Raw genomic sequence first — 22,568 nt, forward strand, 5'->3', positions numbered from 1 at the left:
ATAAAAACCAAAATGAAAACCACACGCTATGTTTCAGTCTTAAGAAATAAAATTATTTACCCTTTTGAGCATCCTTTCGTAATACAATCTGATTTATTTTACATATTCAGATTTGTATGACATGCATATAACCATTAATAACCAAATATTTATATGGTACTTACTATGTCACAGGGCACTAAATTGGGCACTTTACATATATTATCTCATTTAATCCCTCATAGCAACCCTATCAGAAAACTGATAAGCACAGGTTAAATATTTTGTCCAAGATTACAGTCAGTAAATAAATGGCAAAGCTGAAACTGAACCTAGGAGATCAGACTTGAAAGCCTATGATTTTACTCACTATGCTATGCTGCTTCCCCAAAATAACTGACTTATAATTCTCTTTCAGATGGATATATTATCTAGGATAGGAGACTGGGAAAATTAATAAGGAACTTTAATTGTCACAAAGTAGATCTAGAAAGATTCTATGACGAAAAAAAATCCCAACCTATGAAAATGTATAACAAGTTATTCTATCCTTTCCAAGGCTTGTTCTCAAATCACGTATCAATTTTTGCAGTGGGCAGGAAGAGAACCACTGAAATGCATCAATTGAAAAGGCACTTCCAGGCAACTGGAAAAGTAAACAGCAGTTACCATTTTTACAGTCTATATGTACTCTTATTTAATCCTAACATTGTGAATTAGATAATATTATCACTTTACAGATGAGGCAAGTGAGTTCCTGTTTGACTCAGAAACCAATGCTATCTCTCAGCAAAAACAATGGAGAATGGGAATGTGGGTAATAAGAAAGGTAGGGAATATTTTCCCTTTAAGAAAAAATATGCTAAATGTACTTTCTGACTTGTTGCAAGAAGAACCTTTAGAAGGATCAGAATTGCTCCCCTTTCTTCAGTTATTATTCTTCTGCCAAAAGCAAGAAATTTAACAAAAATGTACTTATTATATGTAAAAATAAAATTAGAGGCCCAGTGCAGTGGCTCACGCCTGTAATCCCAGCACTTTGGGAAGAAGAGGAGGGTGGATCACCTGAGGCAGAAGTTCGAGATCAGCCTGGCCAACATGATAAAGCCTCATCTCTACTAAAAATACAAAAATTAGCCAGGCATGGTGGCGGGCACCTGCAATCCCAGATACTCAGGAGGCTGAGGCTGGAGAATCGCTTAAGCCCAGGAGGCAGAGAGCCAAGATCATGCCACCGCACTCCAGCCTCAGCAACAGAGCAAGACCCTGTCTTAAAAGAAAAAAAAGGAAAACAAAATAGTTACAGACGATATGTAAATGAATGGGTGTGATTGTGTTCCAATAAAATTTTATTTACAAAAATAGTATGTGATCTCCAGATCACTGGACTAGGCAAAGATTTCTTGATAATACCCTACAAGCACAGGCAACCAAAGTGAAAATGGACAAATGGGATCACATCAAGTTTAAAGCTGCACAACAAAGCAAACAAAGTGGAGACAACCCACAGAATAGGAAAAAATATTTGCAAACTATCCATCTGACAAGAGATTAATGAGAATGCATAAGGAGCTCAAACAATTCTATAAGACAAAAATCTAATAATCTGATTTTTTTTTTAAATGGGCAAAAGATCTGAATAGACATTTCTCAAAAGAAGACATACAAGTGACCAACAGGTATATGAAAAAATGCTCAACCATCACTGATCGTCAGAGAAATGCAAATTAAAACTATAGTGAAATAATTATCTCACCCCAGTTAAAAATGGCTTTCATCCAAAAGACAAGCAAGCATGTGGAGAAAAGGGAACCCTCATACATTGTTGGAAACGTAAATTAGTATAATCACTATGGAAAACAGTTGGAAGGTTCCTCAGAAAAAGTAAAAATAGAGCTACCATATGATCCAGCAATCTCACTGGTATGTACCCAAAAGAAAGGATATCAGTGTATCAAAGAGGTATCTGTACTCTTAAGTTCCTATACTTCTTTTTTTTTTTTTTGAGATGAAGTTTCCCTCTTGTCGCCCAGGCTGGAATGCAATGGTGCGATCTCTGCTCACTGCAACCTCTGCCTCCCAGGTTCAAGCGATTCTCCTGCCTCAGCCTCCTGAGTAGCTGAGATTAAGGCATGCAGCACCATGCCTGGCTAATTTTTCTATGCAGCACTATTCTTAATAGCCAAGATTTGGAAACAATCTAAGTGTCCATCAACAGACAAATGAATGGATAAAGAAAATGTGGTACTTATACACAATGGAGTACTACTCAACCACAGAAAAAGAATGAGATCTTGTCATTTGCAGCAACATGGATGGAACTGAAGGTCATCATGTTAAGCAAAATAAGCCAGGCACAAAAAGACAAACTTCACATGTTCTCACTTATTTGTGAGAGCTAAAAAATACAACAATTGAACTGATGGAGACAGAGCAGAATGATGGTTACCAGAGGCTGGAAAGGGTAGTTGGGGAGGGAGGGGATGGCTAGTGAGCACGAAAAATGGAATAAATAAGATCTACTACTTGATAGGCATGATAGGCTGACTACAGTCATCATTTATTCTACATTTTAAAATAACTAAAATTGGGCCAGGTGTGGTGGCTCATGCCTGTAATCTTGGCACTTTGGGAGGCCGAGACGGGCAGATCACGAGGTCAGGAGATCAAGACCATCCTGGCTAACATGGTGAAACCCTGTCTCTACTAAAAATACAAAAAGAAATTAGTCAGGCAGGGTGGCATGCCCCTATAGTCCCAGCTACTCAGGAGGCTGAAACAGGAGAATTGCTTGAACCCGGGAGGCAGAGGCTGCAGTGAGCTGAGATTGCGCCATTGCACTCCAGCCTAGGCAACAGAGTGAGACTCTGTCTCAAAAATAAAATAAAATAAAATAAAATTGGATTGTTTGTAACACAAAGAAAGGATAAACGCTTGAGGTGATGGATAGTCCATTTACCCTGATGTAATTATTACATACTGTATGCCTGTGTCAAAATATCTCATGTACCCCATAAATATATATACCAACTATGTACCCACAAAAATTACAAATAAAAAATGTTATTTAAAAATAAAAAAGGAAAAGGCCGGCGTAGTGGCTCACACCTGTAATCCTAGCACTTTGGGAGGCCAAGGTGGGTGGATCACCGGAGGTCAGGAGTTCAAGACCAGCCTGGCCAACATGGTGAAACGCCATCTTTAAAAAATAAAAAAATTTTAAAAATAAATAAATAAATAAAGGAAAAATGGCATGCCCTCTCTAACTGAAAAGAATTATTGAGAGGTCTTTGAGAAACTCCTAGAAGTTCTGTTTAGAGTTCTACCTGCATGCAGTAACTAAGTAGCTAACTGATAATTAGGAAAAGGTGCAATTCAACATGCTTGTGACAAGGAATATAAATATACAAAAAAAGAAAGAAAAGGAAGGAAGGAGAGAGAGGGAGGGAGGGAAGGAAGGAGGGAAGGAAGGGAAAGAAGAAAAAGAGAGAGAGAGGGAGAGAGAGAGGGAGGGAGGGAGGGAGGGAGGGAGGGAGGGAAGAAGAAAAGAAAAAGAAAGAAAAAGTTGCCAGAAGCAACTACAAGAAAAAAGAAAGTACAGAAAAGATTTGGTCCTCTAGCCATATTTTGCCAGTCCTTGTGCTAAAGGAAATTATTTAAACTACATAAACTAGTATCTCAAAACTTTTTACAATCAACTCAAATGTATTATGGTTTTCTTTCAACAATCACAAAGGGCCTATGGCAAGCCAAATCTTTCTAGGTATGAAGAGCAGGTCTGGTGTTAGAAAGAATAAAAAACATTACAAACATCTAAAAGAAGTTTTATAGTATGCTAGATCTTATCGCTGATAATTCACTTTGCCAAGCTATCTTCCATTCCAATCAATCTGTTCTCCTCACTGTTTTTGAAATATTCTACGCTTTCCAATATTGGTATTTTATACATGACATCCCATCAATTTTGAACCTTTGTTCCCTTTCTTTATCTGGTCAACCCCCAACCCTTCCAAACTGTTCCTCTGCTACCTAATTTTCTTCTCCAAAGTAATTTCTCCTTTGGGGCCACACAATTTCTAACAAAATTTTAACAGACAAATACAACAAGTAATTCAAATGTTGTAAAGATTTTTGATGTCAGGATCCTTTAGCACTGGTCTTTAGAAATGAACAGGAAAAAATGTAACATTTTTCCAAGAAATTTTATGATCTTAAATTTTTTTTAACTTTAAAAATGTTTAGAGTAAATAATCCTTAAAATATTAAACACTTTGGGGCTGTTTCTGCAGCCAAGGATGTGAAACCATCTAGGTAGAAGAGATGCTAGTGGATTTGAGTGTTTCATAACATGGACTGTGCATCTAGCAGCTTGAATCATCAACATTGGACTATTATTTCCAGAGCCATAGATCTGTCAAAAGGGTAAAGCAGCCCACCCACGGTGGCTCATGCCTATAATCCCAGCACTTTGGGAGGCCGAGGGGGTGGATCATTTGATGTCAGGAGTTTGAGATGAGCCTGGTCAACACAGTGAAACCCCACCTTTACTAAAAATAGAAAAAAATTAGCTGGGCATGGTGACATGCATCTGTAATCCCAGCTACTTGGGAGGCTGAGGGAGAAGAATCGCTTGAGACGCGGAGGTGGAGGCTGCGATGAGCCAGGATCACATCATTGTACTCCAATCTGGATGACAGAGTAAGACCGTTTCAACGAGGAAAAAAAAAAAAAGGTAAATCCACTCCTTGGCATTATAGATCCTTATACCTACTGTCATTCTTATTACTTAGCTAATATGTTACATATCAAGCAATGATCACTGACTGAACACCACTATAACCAACCATATATATATAACCTCCCGAAAGTGTTAGACTTCAGTCTTTAAAAATATTTGTCAGTACAAAATTCTTTTTAGCTAACTCTCCTTGTTGGTAGAGGCTCACCATCTTCCCCTGAGCTGGTCTTCCACTGTTTTCTGACTATGTTCCATGAGCGCTTAAAAGTGAAAGATAATTGCAACACAAAGTTCTTTTTGTCTTAAAATGTCACATTAGTTTTTTAAAAATTAAAAGTTAAGGCTATCATAAATCCCAAACCAGACATTCATAATTAATATGTCTAAAACTGGTCATCTGATTAAAAAAATACTTGAAAGAATATCTTTGAAACCTGAAATGCTGAAACAAACTATAACTTTTGAGGGAGGGATGGGAAAAGAAAGATACTGACTTAAAATACAAAGTAAGTCTTCATCCTCATTTTCCTTTTAAAATGAATGTTAAAAGTTGGACTCTTGTGGCACACACCATTTATAATCAGTTTCAAAACACATAAAACAGAAATGAAATATTTAAAGATTAACAGACTTTTAAGAAGAGAGCCTTCTTTTACCCTCAAACTCACCTCTTTCCACACCTCTCACACATAATGCTGGGGAAGAGTAGGAGTACCGGAGCCCAAAAGAAAGACTGCCAACGAAGGCAACAACAAAAAACAAAATCTGTAGGCAAACAGCCTTGAAATGAGTAAAACCTTTTTTAAAAGCCCACTGAATTAATATATTGTTCTTAATTAGTGACATATACTAAATATATAATAGGGTCACTTCTAAAAAATAGATATGCCAGGCTGGATGCGGTGGCTCATGCCTGTAATCCCAGTACTTCGGGAGGCCAAGGCAGGCAGATTACCTGAGGTCAGGAGTTTGAAACGAGCTGGCTATCATGGTGAAATCTTGTCTCTACTGAAAATACAAAAATTAGCCAGGTATAGTGGTGAGTGTCTATAATCCCAGCTACATAGGAGGCTGAGGCAGGAAAATCGCTTGTCCCGGGAGATGGAGGCTGCAGTAAGCCTCTGCATTCCAGCCTGGGCAAAAGTGAGACTTCATCTTAAAAAATAAATAAATAAATAAATAAATAAGCCTAGACCTCACCCTTGCCAGACATGTTGTAAGGCCTGGGTACTCTGAAAAACTTCTGATGCATCACTGATTCATCAATGGTTAGAAAAAAGCACTGAATTAATAACTCGTAACTGCTGAAAAGATTCATCTCTAGTTGGCTAATCTGTCCTAATGGCAAAGATAAAGGCTACTCTAAAGCCAGAAACTCTTATCGTGGCTGGAGGGTGGGTGGAATTGTGGGAGAACTTTTACATCCTACTTACATATATACTATATGCTAAGCATGGTGGTATATGCCTGTAGTCCCAGGTACAAGATGGTCCTTGACTTACGATGATTCAACTTAAGGCTTTTCAACTTCATGATAATGCAAAAGCTATTCAGTAGAAATCATATTTTAAATGTTGAATTCTGATCTTATCCCTGGCTAGTGATACACAGTAGGATACTCTCTCCTGATGCCAGAGAGCCAGTCATCCAACCACAAGGACAAACAACTGTTACTCTAGTGTATTGTACTGCTAGATGATTTTGCCCAACTGTAGGTGAATGTAAGTGTTCTGAGTGTATTTAAGGTAGTCTAGGCTAAAATATGATGTTCAGTAGGTAAGGTGTGTTAAGTGCACTTTTGACTTAATATTTTTAACTTAGATGGGTTTATCAGGATATAACCCCATTGTAAGTCAAGGAGAATCTGTATTTTAAAGAGAAAACGGCCAGGCACAGTGGCTTACGCCTGTAATCCCAGCACTTCGGGAGGCTGAGGCAGGCAGATCACCTGAGGTCAGGAGTTCGAGACCAGCCTGGCCAACATGGTAAAACCCCCAACTCTACTAAAAATAAAAAAAATTAGCTGGGCATGGTAGCACGTGCCTGTAGTCCCAGCTACTCGGGAGGTTGAGGCAGGAGAATTGCGTGAACCTGTAAGGCAGAGATTGCAGTGAGACAAGGTTGCACCACTGCACTCCAGCCTAGGTGACAGAGCAAGACTCTGTCTCAAAAAAAAAAAGAAAGAAAGAAAAGAAAACAAAGAAAAATTAAAAATATCTATTTTTAAATTAAGAATATACTAAGCACATTAGCCTATGAAAAATGAACTAATAAACAAGGCTTTCTAATTAAGGGGACTCCATCCTTGTTCTTAAAAAAAGATAGCGTCCCTTTGTCCGAGTAGGGAAAAAAAAGTACCTAAATTACAGAAAAGATGACATACCTAAAAAAAATGTAAACCAGAAGCAAATTTTTAAAACAGCTTACACACTTGAAATACTGACAACAAATTATGGAAACATCACAAAATGCTTTTTTTATAGCTTGCTAACAGCTCATCCACATTTTGATTGCCCTAGTTAGCTAGTCATTGGGCTGCCTGATAACAACTATCTAAAACATGAGTACAAACTAGTTACTATCTGCATTCCCCAAAAGACAGCACTGGAGGAGTTAAGGAAGCCGAGGTGCAAATACCAACACTGCAGCTTACTGTCACAGTAGCAATCAAGTTTCTTAACTTTTCTAAGCCCCAGTTTCCTCATCTGTATTATGAGAGTACTATCTCACTGATAAGATGGTTGTGAGGATTAATACATTTGTGTATTCAAAGTTAGCACAGTCCTAATGTATTCCACTTTGAATACATAAAAGGACTGTGACTGGATCTATCATAATATAAACACATGTGGACTGTTTACTATTAAAAAGCTCAAGTACTTTAAATGGTAGGAGTGATGTTCCACCAGGCAGATTTATATAAACTGACAGTAGGTTATAAACAAGCATGCTGGAGCTAACATAAAGTCATGAGCCCATAAAGTTATTACAGCACTGCAGTAGCCCTTGACAACAAACAGGTTATTACAATACAATGAAGTCATGAAAGTCATAATGAACTTGCATCATCTGAGGAAGTTCCAAATCACTATGCTTGGATTATGAAGCCAGGAAATGTATAAATTAATTTTTGAAAGATTTCTATCTGAAATTAGTAAACAAAAAACCTTTTTTTAATAGCAATACTCATAAATATGCTCTATATATTCAAAATAACAGGGTTTTTTTTGTAATTTATTTTTGAGACAAGGTTTCATTCCCATCACCCAGGCTGGAGTGCAATAGCGAGATCTCAGGTCACTACGACCTCCGCCTCCTGGGCTCAAGTGATTCTCCTGCCTTAGCCTCTCAAGTAGCTGAGACTACAATCATGTGCCACTATGCCCAACTAATTTTTGCATTTTTTTGTAAAGAAAGGGTTTCACCATGTTGTCCAGGCTGGTCTTGAACTCCTGAGCTCAAGCGATCTACACACCCAGCCTCCCAAAATGCTGGGATTACAGGCATGAGCCACTGTACCCAGCTCAAAGCAACTGCTAAACATCAATTTTATATGTAGATAGTAATAATTACATAGCTGTCAATAAATATATCAAGAAATAAGCACTGTAAATGTTAAGACTAGTTTAATCTACTTAGATAATTTTTCTATTAAATAACTTTTTAAATGAAAACCTTTTTTGTATAATATGAACAATCATGAAAACATAGTATATTACTTTAAAATTCTATTCCTCTAGAATTTGGTAAACTATGTTTATCTTAATTACTCCTTTCAAGACAATATAGATATTTACCATAGATAGTCCTTCCCTCATTCCATTCCCCTTCACTACACCAACATGAGAAAACTGGCTATCATCTGAATTGTCTGGTCTGGAAGGGAAGTCTTTTCTAAGATTCCAAACCTGGGGAAATTTGGGTAAAATCAGCTTAGATCTATTAAAAAATAGCCCCTCTAGATACTTAGCACAAATGAACAGAAACTTGTTTTTGGAAAATGCAGTTGCATAAATGAACCTCAAAGTAATTATGCTGAGTCATGCAGGTCACAGACACCATCTTTCCTAAACCTGTGGGTTTAAGAAGCTGTATTCTATTCAGAGTAGTGACAAAGCCTCTGCCTGAACATGCCCAATGACAAGTCCAAATTCACAGACCTCCAGGCCCCCCTACCCTGCCAACACAAAACAAGAGTTAAGGGTTGGAAAAGACAACTCAACCAGTAAAATACAGGTGAATACTGAACAATACTGGTGGGAGAATTAACCATGCAAAGGAAAAAGGGCCATGTTTTCCTCCAAAACTGAAGAAAAAGAGATTTTGGAATCAGTGTTAAATAATTTAAAAGATTACTTACCACCAAAGTGGGTGCTGTCAACAGTCCCCAAGCAAAAAACTCCAAAAAGATGACGATAACTGCATGATAAACACTAGGAGAACCTATTCCTTGAGGCTATAAAAAACAAGATTTTTAAAAAGTTAACAAAGAGTTAACATTCTAGAATTATTAACAATAACAATGATGTAATAGTCAATAAATATTAAGAACATATATGTGCTGGGCACTGTGCCAAAAATCTGTACTGTCTCTGTCTTCAAAGTGAGAGGGACAGACAAAGCAACTAAATTCATTACCATATGCACAGTATGCAGTTGAAACATATAGAGTCCAAGGGAACTTGGGAGGTGGGAATATCAGACTTCCAGGAGGAAGGCTGAAAGGACATAATAGAGTTAGACAGGCCGAGGTATAGGGTGAGAAAGATAGCTCAGCCTGTATAAAGGTTCTGAGGCTTGAGGCACTGTGGGTCTCATATATCTAGTACAGTACAACTAGTACATGGGCTGCATCTTGGGTGCATTGAAAGATGAGCTTCAGGTACTCAAAGACCAGCTTCCATGTTAAGAAGTCTATTTTTAATTCTGAAGACCATGGGGAGCCATTAAAAGATACTAAGACTAACACAATCAGTTGAAAGTTTTAAAGATTATTTTGGCAAAACAAAACATAAATGAAAAGCAAGTGGCAAAAATATAAACATGACATCAACATGGCTCAAAAGCAGAACAATCCCCAGAGAAAGTATGTAAGAGATTTGGAACTTGATATACATGAGAAAGAAAATTCAAAATTAAGTTTATACTGCTGTTAGAGATGTCTTAAGAATCACTTCAGTGTTATATCAAAGTAGAGAAGGTTAGCACGTCCCTTGACAAGGATGGAAGAGGCCCTCAGCCTGACAACATGCATACCATTAAGGCACTACCAACTGTCTGGGTGGCATTTAACCATCATATTTCTCATCTAACATGGGATTAATATCCTGAATATACAAGGAACTGAAACATCTCAACAGCAAAAATCACACAACAAAATAATCTGATTTAAAAATAAGCTAATGAACTGAATAGACATTTTCCAAAAGACGACACACAAACAGCAAATGGGTATACGAAAAAATGCTCAATAGCACTAATCATCAGGGAAATGCAAATCAAAACCACAATGAAGTATCATCTCACTCGAGTTAGAATGGCTATGATCAAAAAGATAGAACAGAACAAATGCTGGTGAGGATGCAGAGAAAAGGGAACTATCTTATACACTGCTAGTGAGAATGTAAATTAGTACAGCCACTATGGAGACTAGTATGAGGGTCCCTCAAAAACTACAAATAGAACTACTGCATGGTCCAGTAATTCTACTAATGAAAATTTATCCAAGGAAAGAAAATGATTACGTTGGAGAGACATCTGCAGCCCCATGTTTACTGCATCACTATTCACAATACCCAAGATATGGAATTAACCCAGGTGTCCGAAAAACAGATGAATGGATAAAGAAAATCTGGTATTATACATACCCTGGAATACTATTCAGCCATAAAAAGTGAAATCCTGTCATTTGTGGCAAAATGGATGGAACTGGAGAACTTTATGTTAAGTGAAATAAGCCAGGAACAGAAAGTTGAAACACTGAATATTCTCACCCATATGCAGAGGCTAAAAAAAGTTGATCTCATAGAAGTAAAAAGTAGAACAAAGGAAACCAAAGGGTGGGAAGGATAGGGAGAGATTTGTTGAAGGCTATGAAACTAAAGTAGATAGGAGGAATAAGTTCTATAGTTCTACACCATTGTAGGGTGACTACAGTTAATAATATATAGTTCCAAACAGCTAGAAGGATATTGAATGTTGACAACACAAAGAAATGATAAATGTTGTAGATATGCTAATTACTCTGATCTCATCACCACACTTTTTACATATTGGAACATCACTATGTTCCCCACGAATATGTACAATTTGTCAATTAAAAATAAAATCTATTAAAAAGTTAAAATTTTAAAAATTTATCTCAGTTGTTAAATTTATTTTTTTGAAATAGAGTCTTACTCTATTGCCCAGGCCCGAGTGCAATGGTATGATCTCGGCTCACTGCAACCTCCACCTCCGGAGTTCAAACAATTCTCCTGCCTCAGCCTCCCAAATACCTGGGATTACGCACACCTGCCACCAAGCCCAGCTAATTTTTTGTATTTTTAGTAGAGACAAGGTTTCACCAAGTTGGCCAGACTGGTCCTGAACTGCTGAACTCACGTGATCCATCTGCCTCAGCCTCCCAAAGTGCTGGGATTACAGGTCTGAGCCACCGCACCCGACCAAATTTCATATCTTAAAGGGAAGTATAAACTTGCCAATAAGCAGCTTATAATATTATTTATTTTTATATTTTGAGACAGGGTCTCACTTTGTCACCAAGCTGGAATGCAGTGGCACAGTCTCAGATGACTGCAGCCCCGACCTCCTGAGCTCAAGTGATCCTCCCACCCCAGCCCACCAAGTAGCTGGGACTACAGGTGTGTGTCACCATGCCCAGCTAATTTGTTTCCTATTTTTTGTACAGACAAGATTTCGCCTTGTTGCCCAGGCTGGTCTCGAACTCCTGAACTCAAGTGATCCACCCGCCTCAGCCTCCCAAAGTGGTAAGATTACAGACTTCAGCCACTGTGCCCGGCCCTATAATATTTAGTCACCACTTAACAAGTGTGTATAATAGGAGAAGGACAAAACTTTCTTTTCTTTCTGTTTTGTAGACGGTCTTGATCTGTTGCCCAGGCTGGAGTCCAGTGGCGCAATCATGGCTTACTGCAGCCTCAACCTCCTGGGCTAAAGCAATCCTCCCACCTCAGCCTCCCAAGAGGCTGGGACTACAGGCACAAATTACCACACTTGGCTAATTTTTTTTTTTGGTAGAGATGGGGTCTCACTATGTTACCCAAGCTGGTCTCAAACTCCTGGCCTCAAGTGATCCTCCCACCTCAGCCTCCCAATGTGCCAGGATTACAAGCATGACCCACGACAACTAGCCATGGTGAGGTTTTCTAGATAAAAGTCTAGAACTCAAACATTTAAGATATGTAAATGTTTTCGTGTGTACCACGACAAGGTTTTCTAGATAAAAGTCTAAAACTTAAACATTTAAGATATGTAAATATTTTTGCGTTAACACATAAACATTACAATGCCATACCTAAGCTTTAAAGTATACTCAACAGCCTTATATAAAAATACTGTGCTTGGATTTCTCTATGTGCTGAAAATGATGCTGCATTATTTTTAATATTGTCACAATGCATTAGCATTTAAAATAATAGCTCTTCCAACCTAGAGAATTTAAGGTACCTGAACACCCCCTCCGGAGAACTTGCAATTGAAGAACTTCAGACAAGGGGAATAGGAAACTGAAGAACCACGGCTGATGAATTTCTACAAGTTTCATTCACTCGACAAACATTTACAGAACACTTACTATATACCAGAGGTTCCAGGATTACCAAAACAGGACACACTCCCTGATCTCAAATTCAGTCTAGAGAGGAAGAAACATTCTAACTATCTGCTTAGTATAAAAACAATAAGAGACATGTACAGATTAGGAGGCAAGGCAAGAGTGTGGCAAGAAAAGGAAGTGGCATGACAGTCACTTCTGAGAAAGTCAAAATGAAGCAGATAAGGGCCATGACAGTTAAAAGCTACTGGAGAGTAAAGTTCTAGTCATGGAGTGAAAGAGAGGGAGGCAGAAGAAGCAGCCTCTAAACTTTGTTAAGGAATTTCTCATCTTTACTCTAGAGACACAGGAAACCACTGAAGGGTTTCAAGCAAGAAAATGGTTTGATCAGATCTGCATTGTTCAATACCTCACTCTGGTGATTTCCTAAAGGATAAAATGGAGGAGCAAAGTGCATGCAAAAGGAAGCTATTTGATTTAGCTCAAAAAAGAGATGAGGGCATAAAACAGTGGCATAGTATGAATGCTGGAAGGAAGGGAACAGATTAAGGATTCAGGATTTGAAATTGGAAGGACGTTGATAAACAGCAGGAGGGAGAATCAAGAACAACTTCTACGTGTTTAGCCTGGTTGTCTAGCAGTAATTGCTGGTGGCTTCCTAGCACTTTCCCCACGAGGCTTGGATATACTTCAGGTCCTATCTAGAAAACTGCCCTCTTTACTTGAAACATTTATACTGTCTCTGAGCACTGATTAAAACAATTAGCAGCAAATGTAATATCTGAAACCACCAGAATAGATGAGGTTATCAGGAGTATAAAGCGCGAAAAGAGCAGTGAGCTAAGACAGAATCCCAAGAAGCAAGTAGCAGGCAGAGGAAAATAATGAAGGTTTTTCTTCTTTGATAAAGAAAAGGGGAAGAAAAAAGAAACAGTGAGAAAAATATCAGGACAGTGAAGAAAATATCAGGAGAGTGAAGAAAATACAGTGTCACAGATGACAATGGAGGAGTTTCAGGAAGGAAGAGGTAATGACTAGCATCAAATGGAACAAGCATAGTAATATAAGGTCAAAAAATGGCCACAGGAGCCCGGGCATGGTGGCTCACGCCTGTAATCCCAGCACTTTGGGAGGCTGAGGCGGGCAGATCACTTGAGGCCAGGAGTTCGAGACCAGCCTGGCCAACGTGGCGAAACCCTGTCTCTACTAAAAATACAAAAATTAGCTGGGCGTGCTGGCGTGCACCTGTAATCCCAGCTACTCAGAAAGGCTGAGGCAGGAGAATAGCTTGAACCTGGGAGGCGGAGGTTGCAGTGAGCCAAGATTGTGCCACTGTACCCCAGCCTGGGCAACAGAGTGAGACTCTGCCTGAAAAAAACAAAACAATGGCCACAAGATATGATAAGCTTTAAACCTGTTTTGTTCACCACCACATATACCCAGCCCCTAGCAAAAAGCTTGGTAGAACTTCTCAGGGCTTAAAGCATGCTAATTTATATGAATTTCCAAGAAAATACAGTATGCCATGTTTTCCAAATGTGACAATGGAATCCTTCTTTGACATCACTAGAGCGTTATCTCTTGGACACTTGCACTCCTTGGAAAAGACTTTGGGAAATGCTGATAAAAAATAAGATGGTAATTATATTTAACATATTTATAAATATACACACAGAGCAGAAAAGACAGTAGAAAATAAAGTGTTAGAAGTGGCTCTCAGCAGGGCATGATGGTAAATGCCTTTAAGTCCCAGCTACTTGGGAGGCTGGGGCAGGAGGGCTGCTTTAGCCCAGAAGTTTGAGGCTGCAATGAGCTATGATCATACCATCGCACTCCAGCGTGGGTGACAGGATGAGACCCTGTCTCTGGGGGAAAAAAATCTTTTTAAGTGTATCTGTGTTTGTTTGTTTGTTTGTTTACTGAGACCAAGTCTCGCTCAGTCGCCCAGGCTGGAGTGCAGCAGCGTGATCTTGGCTCACCGCAACCCCCACCTCTCGGGTTCAAGCAATTCTTGTGCCTCAGCCTCCTGAGTGTCTCTGTTAAAATGAAGCTTACTTAATCAGTTGAGGAGAAGGTCAGGGAAGGCTTCCTAAAAGAAAGGCAGTATTATCTAAGTTGAGACCTCAAAGTCCAGTGGGAAAGGTATCAAGATTGTCAGTTGTACACTGGCGGGAGAGGGGATATGGTGACCAAGAGTATCTGAGATAAAGAAAATAGAACATGCAAAGGCCAGAAGACGGAGATATTATTGCTTATTTCAGTATCTAAGAAAGAAAGATGTAATAGTTGAAGCTGAAAGGTAAGAAGTGGTGACTTCAAAAGGCTTAAAAACACAGAGACAGAATTTCACTATGTTGCCCAGGCTAGTCTCCTGGGCTCTAGGGATCCTCCTGATTCAGCCTCCTGAAGTCCTGAGATTATAAGCATGAGTCACTGTGCCCAGTTGAAAAGGGCCTTTTAAGTCACATTAAGGCCTTTTAACCTGAAGGCAGCAGGAAAACATTAAAATGTCTTAAGCCAGAGAGTAACATCACATCACAGGTCTGCCTTTCTAGAACAATAACTTTCATTGTCACATGGCAAATAAACTGAAAGGGATTAGCAAGACCAGAAGGCAGGCTGTTGCAGAAAACCAGGTGAGAAGAAACAGAAACTTGAAGAAGACCAGGCAGCAGGAATGGAGATAAAGTGAACAGATACAAAAAACATTTAGGAGGTAGAATCAACAGGATTCACTGGTTAACTAGATGTAGCAGAAGGAAGGGAAGGTCACAATTTCTGGCTTGGTCGACTAGGCAGTGAGGAAATGGGAAAGCATGAAAGAGTAATTCCGTTTTGGGCACACTGGTTTGAGAAAAACACGTACAACATCAGCTGAATTTAAAAGGCAAACAAATAGCAGAAGATTATGAAAGAAATAACAGAGGATTACTATTGTAATTTGGTGGAGTATTTACAAAAACCAATACAAAAGCACCAAGACCTGATTAAAAATATATAAAGTATATTAACAATTCGTAAAATATTTAATAGCATTCTATGGAAATAAATATTCAGAAAAAGCTCTACTACAAAGATGTTCATGACAGTATCATTTACAGTAGGAAAAATACCAAGCTCAATCTTTTGCTACACATCCTATAATCAGATCACAGCATATAATCAGATAGAATAACATGCAGCCCAAAACTATTCAGAGATAATGTCTAATGACCTACAAAAACGCTTATGGTAATGTTAAATTTTTTAAAAATCAAAGTAGGATATAAAATTGTATATGTAGGGTAATTTCAATTGCGAAAAACAATACTGATCTCAATGTAAGTAAGAGTTTATATTGGGTAATGATTTTAAGTGATATAACACTGTTTACTATGCTGTTCCGAATTTTCCGTATTTTTTCTAATAAACATGCTTACACTTTAGTAGGAAAATGCTTTGTTTATTTAAGACAAAAATTACGTAAAACTAGCATGGAGAACAACAAAATAAAGAAAACTACGGGACAATATCTGCGATGAACACTGACGCAAAAATCCTCAACAAAATACCAGCAAACCAAATTCACCAACACATTAAAAAACGTCATTTATCTGGTCAAGTGGGAATCATCCAGGGATGCAAGGATAGGACTTAAAAGGCATACAAATAGCAGAAGACTATGAAAGATGTAGCAGAGAGGAAGGGAAGGTCAACCATGTCCTTCCAATTGATTTATGTCCAACATACATAAATCAATCAATGTGATACATCATTTCAAAGGAATGAAGGAAAAAAAAATGATCATTTCAACTGATGGTGAAAAACCATTTATTAAATAATTCAACACTGCTTCATGATAAAAACTCTCAAAAATGGTATAGAAGGAATATACTTCAGCATGATAAAAGCCATATATGACAGACACAGGGTTAGCATACTAAACAGGGAAAAACTGAAAGCCTTTCCTCAAAGATCTGGAACAAAACAAGATGCCCACTTTCACCACTCTTATTCAACAAAGCACTGGAAAGTACTAACTAGAGCAATTAGACAAGAGTAAGAAATAAAAGGCATCCAAATTAGAAAAGAGGAAGTCAAAACTGTCCCTCTTTACAGATGACATGATCTTATATAGAGAGAACCCTAAATACCCCACCAAAAAAATAAAACAACTATCAGAATAGGAGCAAATTCATTAAAGTTGCAGGATACAAAAATCAGTAGCATTTCTATATGCCAACAGCAAATATCTAAAAACGAAGCCAAGAAAGTAATCCCACTTACAATAGCTACAAATAAAATACCTAGGAATAAACTTAAAGAAATGAAAGATGTCTATAATGTAAACTATAAAACATTGATAACAGGAATTGAAGAGGACATACACACACAATGAGAAGATATTCCATGTTCATAAACTGGAAGAATCAATACTGTTAAAATCTCAAGGCCTGGCACGGTGGCTCACGCATATATAATCCCAGCACTTCAGGAGGCCAAAGTGGGCAGATCGCAAGGTCAGGAGTTTGAGACCAGCCTGTGACCAACATGGTGAAACCCCACCTCTACTAAAAATACAAAAAAAATTAGCCTGGCATAGTGGCACGCGCCTGTAATCCCAGCTACTCAGGAGGCTGAGGCAGAAGAATTGCTTGAACCCAGAAGGCGGAGGTTGCAGTGAGCAGAGATCACGCCACTGCACTTCAGCCTGGGTGATAGAGACTTTGTCTCAAAAAAAAAAAAAAAATTTCAATACTACCCAAAGCAATCTACAGATTCAATGCAGTTCCTATCAAACTACAAATGACATTCTTCACAAATTTTTTTTTTAATTCTAAAACTTATATGGAACCACAAAAAGCCAAAGCAATCCTGAGCAAAAAGAACAAGGCTGGAGGCTGGGCACGGTGGCTCACGCCTGTAATCCCAGCACTTTGGGAGGCTGAGGTAGGTGGATCATGAGGTCAGGAGTTTGTGACCAGTCTGGCCATCACAGTAAAACCCTGTCTCTACCAAAAATACAAAAATTAGCTGGGTGTGGTGGTGAGTGCCTGTAATCCCACCTACTCAAGAGGCTGAGGCAGGAGAATCGCTTGAACCCAGGAGACAGGGAGGTTGCAGTGAGCCAAAATTACGCCACTGCACTCCAGCCTGGGCAACAGAACAAGACTGTCTCAAAAAGGAGAGAAAAAAAAAAGAACAAAGCTGGAGGTATCACATTACTTCACTTCAAATTATACTACAAAGTGATAACCAAAACAGTATAGTACTGGCATAAAAACAGACACATAGACCAACAGAGCACAATAGAGAACCCAGAAATAAATCCACGCATTTACAGTCAACTCATTTTTGATGGCACCGAAATATACACTGGGAAAAAGACTGTCTCTTAAATGGTGCTGGGAAAACTGGATATCCATATGCAGAAGAATGAAATTACACCCCTATCTCTCATCATGTACAACAATCAAATCTAAGACCTGAAAGCACAAAACTACTAGAAGAAAACACTGGGAATAAACTCTAGGACATTAGTCTGGGCAAAGATTTTTTTTTCTTTTTTTGGAGACAGAGTCTCGCTCTGTTGCCCAGGCTAGAGAGTAGTGACATGATTTCAGCTCGCTGCAACCTCCACCTCCCGGGTTCAAGCAATTCTCCTGCCTCAGCCTCTGGAGTAGCTGGGAATAACAGGCACCTGCCACCATACCTGGCTAATTTTTGTATTTTTAGTAGAGACAAGGTTTCGCCATGTTGGCCAGGCTGGTCTCAAACTCCTGACCTCAGGTGATCCCCTTATCTTGCCCTCCCAAAGTACTGGGATTACAGGTGTGAGCCATGGTGCCCAGCCTAGATTTCTTCAGTAATACCTGAAAAGCACAGGCCACCAAAGCAAAGAGGGACAAAGAGTTAAAACATCAAGTTAAAAAGCTGCACAGCAAAGGAAACAAGAGACAAGCCACAGAATGGGAGAAAATATTTGCAAAATATCAGTGTGACAGGGGATTAATAACCAGAATATATAAGGAGCTCAAACAATGCCTATAAAATATACATATATATGTTTATATTTAGAGGGGCAATGTCTATTTATAAGACCTAAATAGATATTGACATACAAGTGATCAACAGGTATATGAAAAAATGCTCAAACATCATTGATTATCAAAGAAATGCAAATCAAAATTATAACATATCATCTCATCCCAGTTAAAATGGCTTATATCCAAAAGACAGGCAATAACAAATGCTGGCAAGGATGTAAAGAAAGGGGACCTCTCATACACTGTTGGTGGGAATGCAAATCAGTTACAGCCACTATGGAGAACAGTATGGCAGTTACAGAACTATCATATGACCCAGCAATCCCACTTATGGTTATATATCCAAAAGAAAAGAAATCAATATAAACAAGAGAGATCCGTACTCCCAGGTTTACTGTAGTACTATTCAAAACAGCCAAGATCAGGAATCAACCTAAGTGTCCATCAATAGATGAACAAAGAAAATGTTGTACATATTTAATAAAAAGTCTGTGTGTTGAAAAGAAAAAGGAGGTTAAAAAAAAAAAAAAGAAGAAACAGGACACAGGCATAGTAGTTCCCATCTGTTAACACCAGCACTTTGGGAGGCTGAGGCAGGAGAATTGCTTGAACCCAGGAGACGGAGGTTGCAGTGAGCCGAGATTGCGCCATTGCACTCCTGCCTGGGTAACAAGAGAGAAACTACGTCTCAAAAAAAAAAAAAAAAAAAAAAAAATGAAAGACATTATGTTCAATGAAATAAGTCAGGCACAGAAAAACAAATTTTGCATATTCTCACTCACATGCAGGAATTAAAACTTAAAAAGTTGATCTCATGGAGATACAAAGTAGAATGGTTACCAGAGGCTGGGAAAATAGCAAGGAGGCAGGGATAAAATGGGTGGAAAAATACAGTTGGATAGAAGGAATATTTGTTGAAGCAGTGTGAGGAAAAGAAAAACAAAAAGAATAAGATCAGGTGTTTGAGAACACAGCAGGGTGACTATAGTCAAAAATTATTTATTGTATATTTTAAAATAACTACAAGTGGAATTGGAAAGTTCCTAACACAAAGAAATGATAAATGTTTGAGGTAATGGATACCCCAGTATCCCTGATTTTATATATACATTGTATACCTATATGAATGTATGCTTTGAATGTATCTACTTTGTAGCCATAGTAATTTAAAAAAATTTAAGTCCTAGCGAGAGCAATCAGACAAGAGAAAGGAATAGGAGCATGCAAACTGGAAAAGAAGAAATCAAACTGTCCCTGTTTGCCAATGATATGATCGTATATCTAGAAAACCCTAATGACTCATCTGGAAAGTTCCTAGATCTGATAAACAAATTCAGTAAGTCTCAGGATACAAAATCAATGACACCAATCAGTAGCACTGCTATATTCCAACAACGACAAATCTGAGAATCGAGAAATCAATCCCTTTTACAATAGCTGCAAAAATAAATAAATAAATAAATAAATAAATAAAATGCCTAGGAATATACTTAGCCAAGGAAGTGAAAGATCTTTACAAGGAAAACTACAAGACACTGTTAAAAGAAATCACAGATGACACAAAGGGAAACTTACCCCATGCTCATGGATAGGAAGAATCAATAGGGTGAAAATGACTGTGCTGACCAAAACAATCCATAGACTGAATGCAATTCCCATCAAAATACCAGCATCATACGTCACAAAACAAGAAAAAGCAATCCTAAAATTCATATGGAACCAAAAAAGAGCCCAAATAACCAAAGTAAGACTAAGCAAAAAACAGAACTGGAGGCATCACATTACTGGACTTCAAATTATACTACAAGCTGATAGTTACCAAAACAGCATGGTACTGGTATAAAAACAGACCAATGGAACAGAACAGGTAACCCAGAAATAAAGCAAAATACTTATAGCTGGCCAGGCACAGTGGCTCATGCCTGTAATCTCAGCACTTTGGAAGGCCAAGGCGGGTGGATCGCCTGAGGTCAGTAGTTTGAATCCAGTCTGGCCAACATGGTGAAAACTTCTCTCTACTAAAAATACAAAAAAAGTTAGCTGGGCATGGTGGCATATGTCTGTAATCCCAGCTACTCAGGAGGCTGAAGCAGGAGAATCACTTGAACCTGGGAGGCAGAGAGTACAGTGGGCTAAGATCACGCCATTGCACTCCAGCCTGGAGAACAAGAGCAAAACTCTCTCTCAAAAAAAAAAAAAAAAAAGGAATAATCAACAGAATAAATAGACAACCCATAGAGAGGGAAAAACTATTCGCAAACTATCCACCTGACAAAGGACTAGTATCCGGAATCTACAAGGAACTCAAATCAGCAAGAACAAAAAAAGAATCCCATCAAAAGTGGGCAAAAGACATGAACAGGCATTTTTCAAAAAATATACAGTCAACAAACATATGAAAAGATGTTCAGTATCACCAATTATCAGAGAAATGTATATTAAAACAAAAAGTAAAATGCATCTTACCCCTGCAAGAATGGCCATAATGAAATAATAAAAAAATAAGAGATGGTGTGGATGTGGTGACAAGTAAATACTTTTACACTGCTGGTGGGAATGTAAACTAGTACAACCACTATGGAAAACAGTATGGCAATTCCTCAGAGAACTAAAAGTAGAGCTACAATTTGATCCAGCAATCCCACTACTGGGTACCCACCCAAAATAAAATAAGTCATTATATGAAAAAGACACATGTACACGCATGTTTATAGCAGCACAATTCACAACTGCAAAGATATGGAACCAACCCAAGTACCCACTGACCAACAAGTGGATAAAGGAAACATGTTATATATACACCATGGAATACTTAGCCATAAAAAGGAATGAAATAATGTCTTTTGCAGAAAGTTGGATGGAATTGGAGGCCATTATTCTAAGTGAGTAATTCAGGAAGGGAAAACCAAATGTCATATGTTCTCACAAGTGAGAGTTCAGCTATGAGGACACAAAGGCATAAGAGTGATATAACGAACTTTGAGGATGGGGGGGAAGGTTGAGTGGGATAAAAGACTAAATATTGGGTACAGTATACATTCTTCAGGTGACAGGTGCACTAAAATCTCAGAAGTCACCACTAAAGAACTTATTCATGTAACCAAAACCCACCTGTACCCCAAAACTATTAAAATATTTTTAAAATGATAAATTTTATTTCATTTTATTTTTTTTAGAGTCAGGGTTTCACCGTGTTGGTCAGGCTGATCTCGAACTCCCGACCTCAGGTGATCCATCCGCCTCAGCCTCCCAAAGTGCTGGGATTACAGGCGTGAGCCACCGTGCCCAGCATAAATTTTAAAAATAAAGTAAAGCTTGAATGGAAAAAGACATGGATGCTGCATATACTTGTCCCTCCTGAACCATTCTATTGTTTCCCACAACTGGATGGAAGAAATGTATTATTGATTCTTTAAAAAAGCAGGGCAGTGGGAGGAATATTTCTTTGTTATCAAGTACTAGAAATGTTCAGAGCTATATTATATCCATATTCATCTCTTCTTGATGTACCCTGGCTGAAACTGTCAACTGTTACTTTGTTTGACTGACACTTACAATTCAAAATAATGCTGAAAGACAACCAGAGCTCTTTATAATTGAAACTTTTAAATAATATAAACTTGTCAGAATGTTACCCAAAGAAAGTTATACTTTTTACTTAAACTTTAAACTTTCAGTAGCTGCAAAGGAGTTACATTTCAACTGTAGGTGAATTTCTGCAGATGGTATGATTATATTGGTATGCAAATCTTCTAACTATATGAGGATGAACTGGATACATACAGTAATCTGAAAAAAAAAAAAAAAACCTGCGTATTAATTTATCTCCAAACACACCAACCTACACGAAACACTGAACCATGGAGATAAGGAGTTAAGTAATTTATGATGCTGCCTGCCACACACCTGCCAAAGACAATTTATACATCCTATTTCTAGACTTTTTGAAAAGCAGCATAGGGCCGTGTGCGGTGGCTCACACTTGCAATCCCACTTTGGGAGGCTGAGGCGGTGGATCACCTGAGGTCAG

The 22,568-nt window shown here is 38.3% G+C and overlaps 1 protein-coding gene and 1 non-coding gene across 4 annotated transcripts in view; one reads left to right on the top strand and one right to left on the bottom strand.

Annotated features, from left to right (window-relative positions):
- Positions 1–22,568, bottom strand: part of MFSD14A (major facilitator superfamily domain containing 14A) — a 70,442-nt gene that overhangs the window by 23,397 nt on the left and 24,477 nt on the right. For 2 of the 3 annotated variants that reach the window (XM_012458453.3, XM_012458452.3), the window contains one exon: positions 9,078–9,173. The exons of the other annotated variant lie outside the window; for it this stretch is intronic. In XM_012458453.3, coding sequence (XP_012313876.1) covers positions 9,078–9,173 — 96 coding nt within the window. The remainder of the gene's footprint in view (positions 1–9,077; positions 9,174–22,568) is intronic. 3 annotated transcript variants of the gene reach the window in all.
- Positions 9,896–10,021, top strand: LOC135272085 (U6atac minor spliceosomal RNA). The gene has a single exon (XR_010340190.1). It is a non-coding gene; the product is annotated as a U6atac minor spliceosomal RNA (small nuclear RNA).

The sequence above is a fragment of the Aotus nancymaae genome, unplaced genomic scaffold (assembly GCF_030222135.1).
Source record: "Aotus nancymaae isolate 86718 unplaced genomic scaffold, 86718_ANA_hifiasm-v0.15.2.pri h1tg000103l, whole genome shotgun sequence".
Classification (NCBI taxonomy): Eukaryota; Metazoa; Chordata; class Mammalia; order Primates; family Aotidae; genus Aotus; species Aotus nancymaae.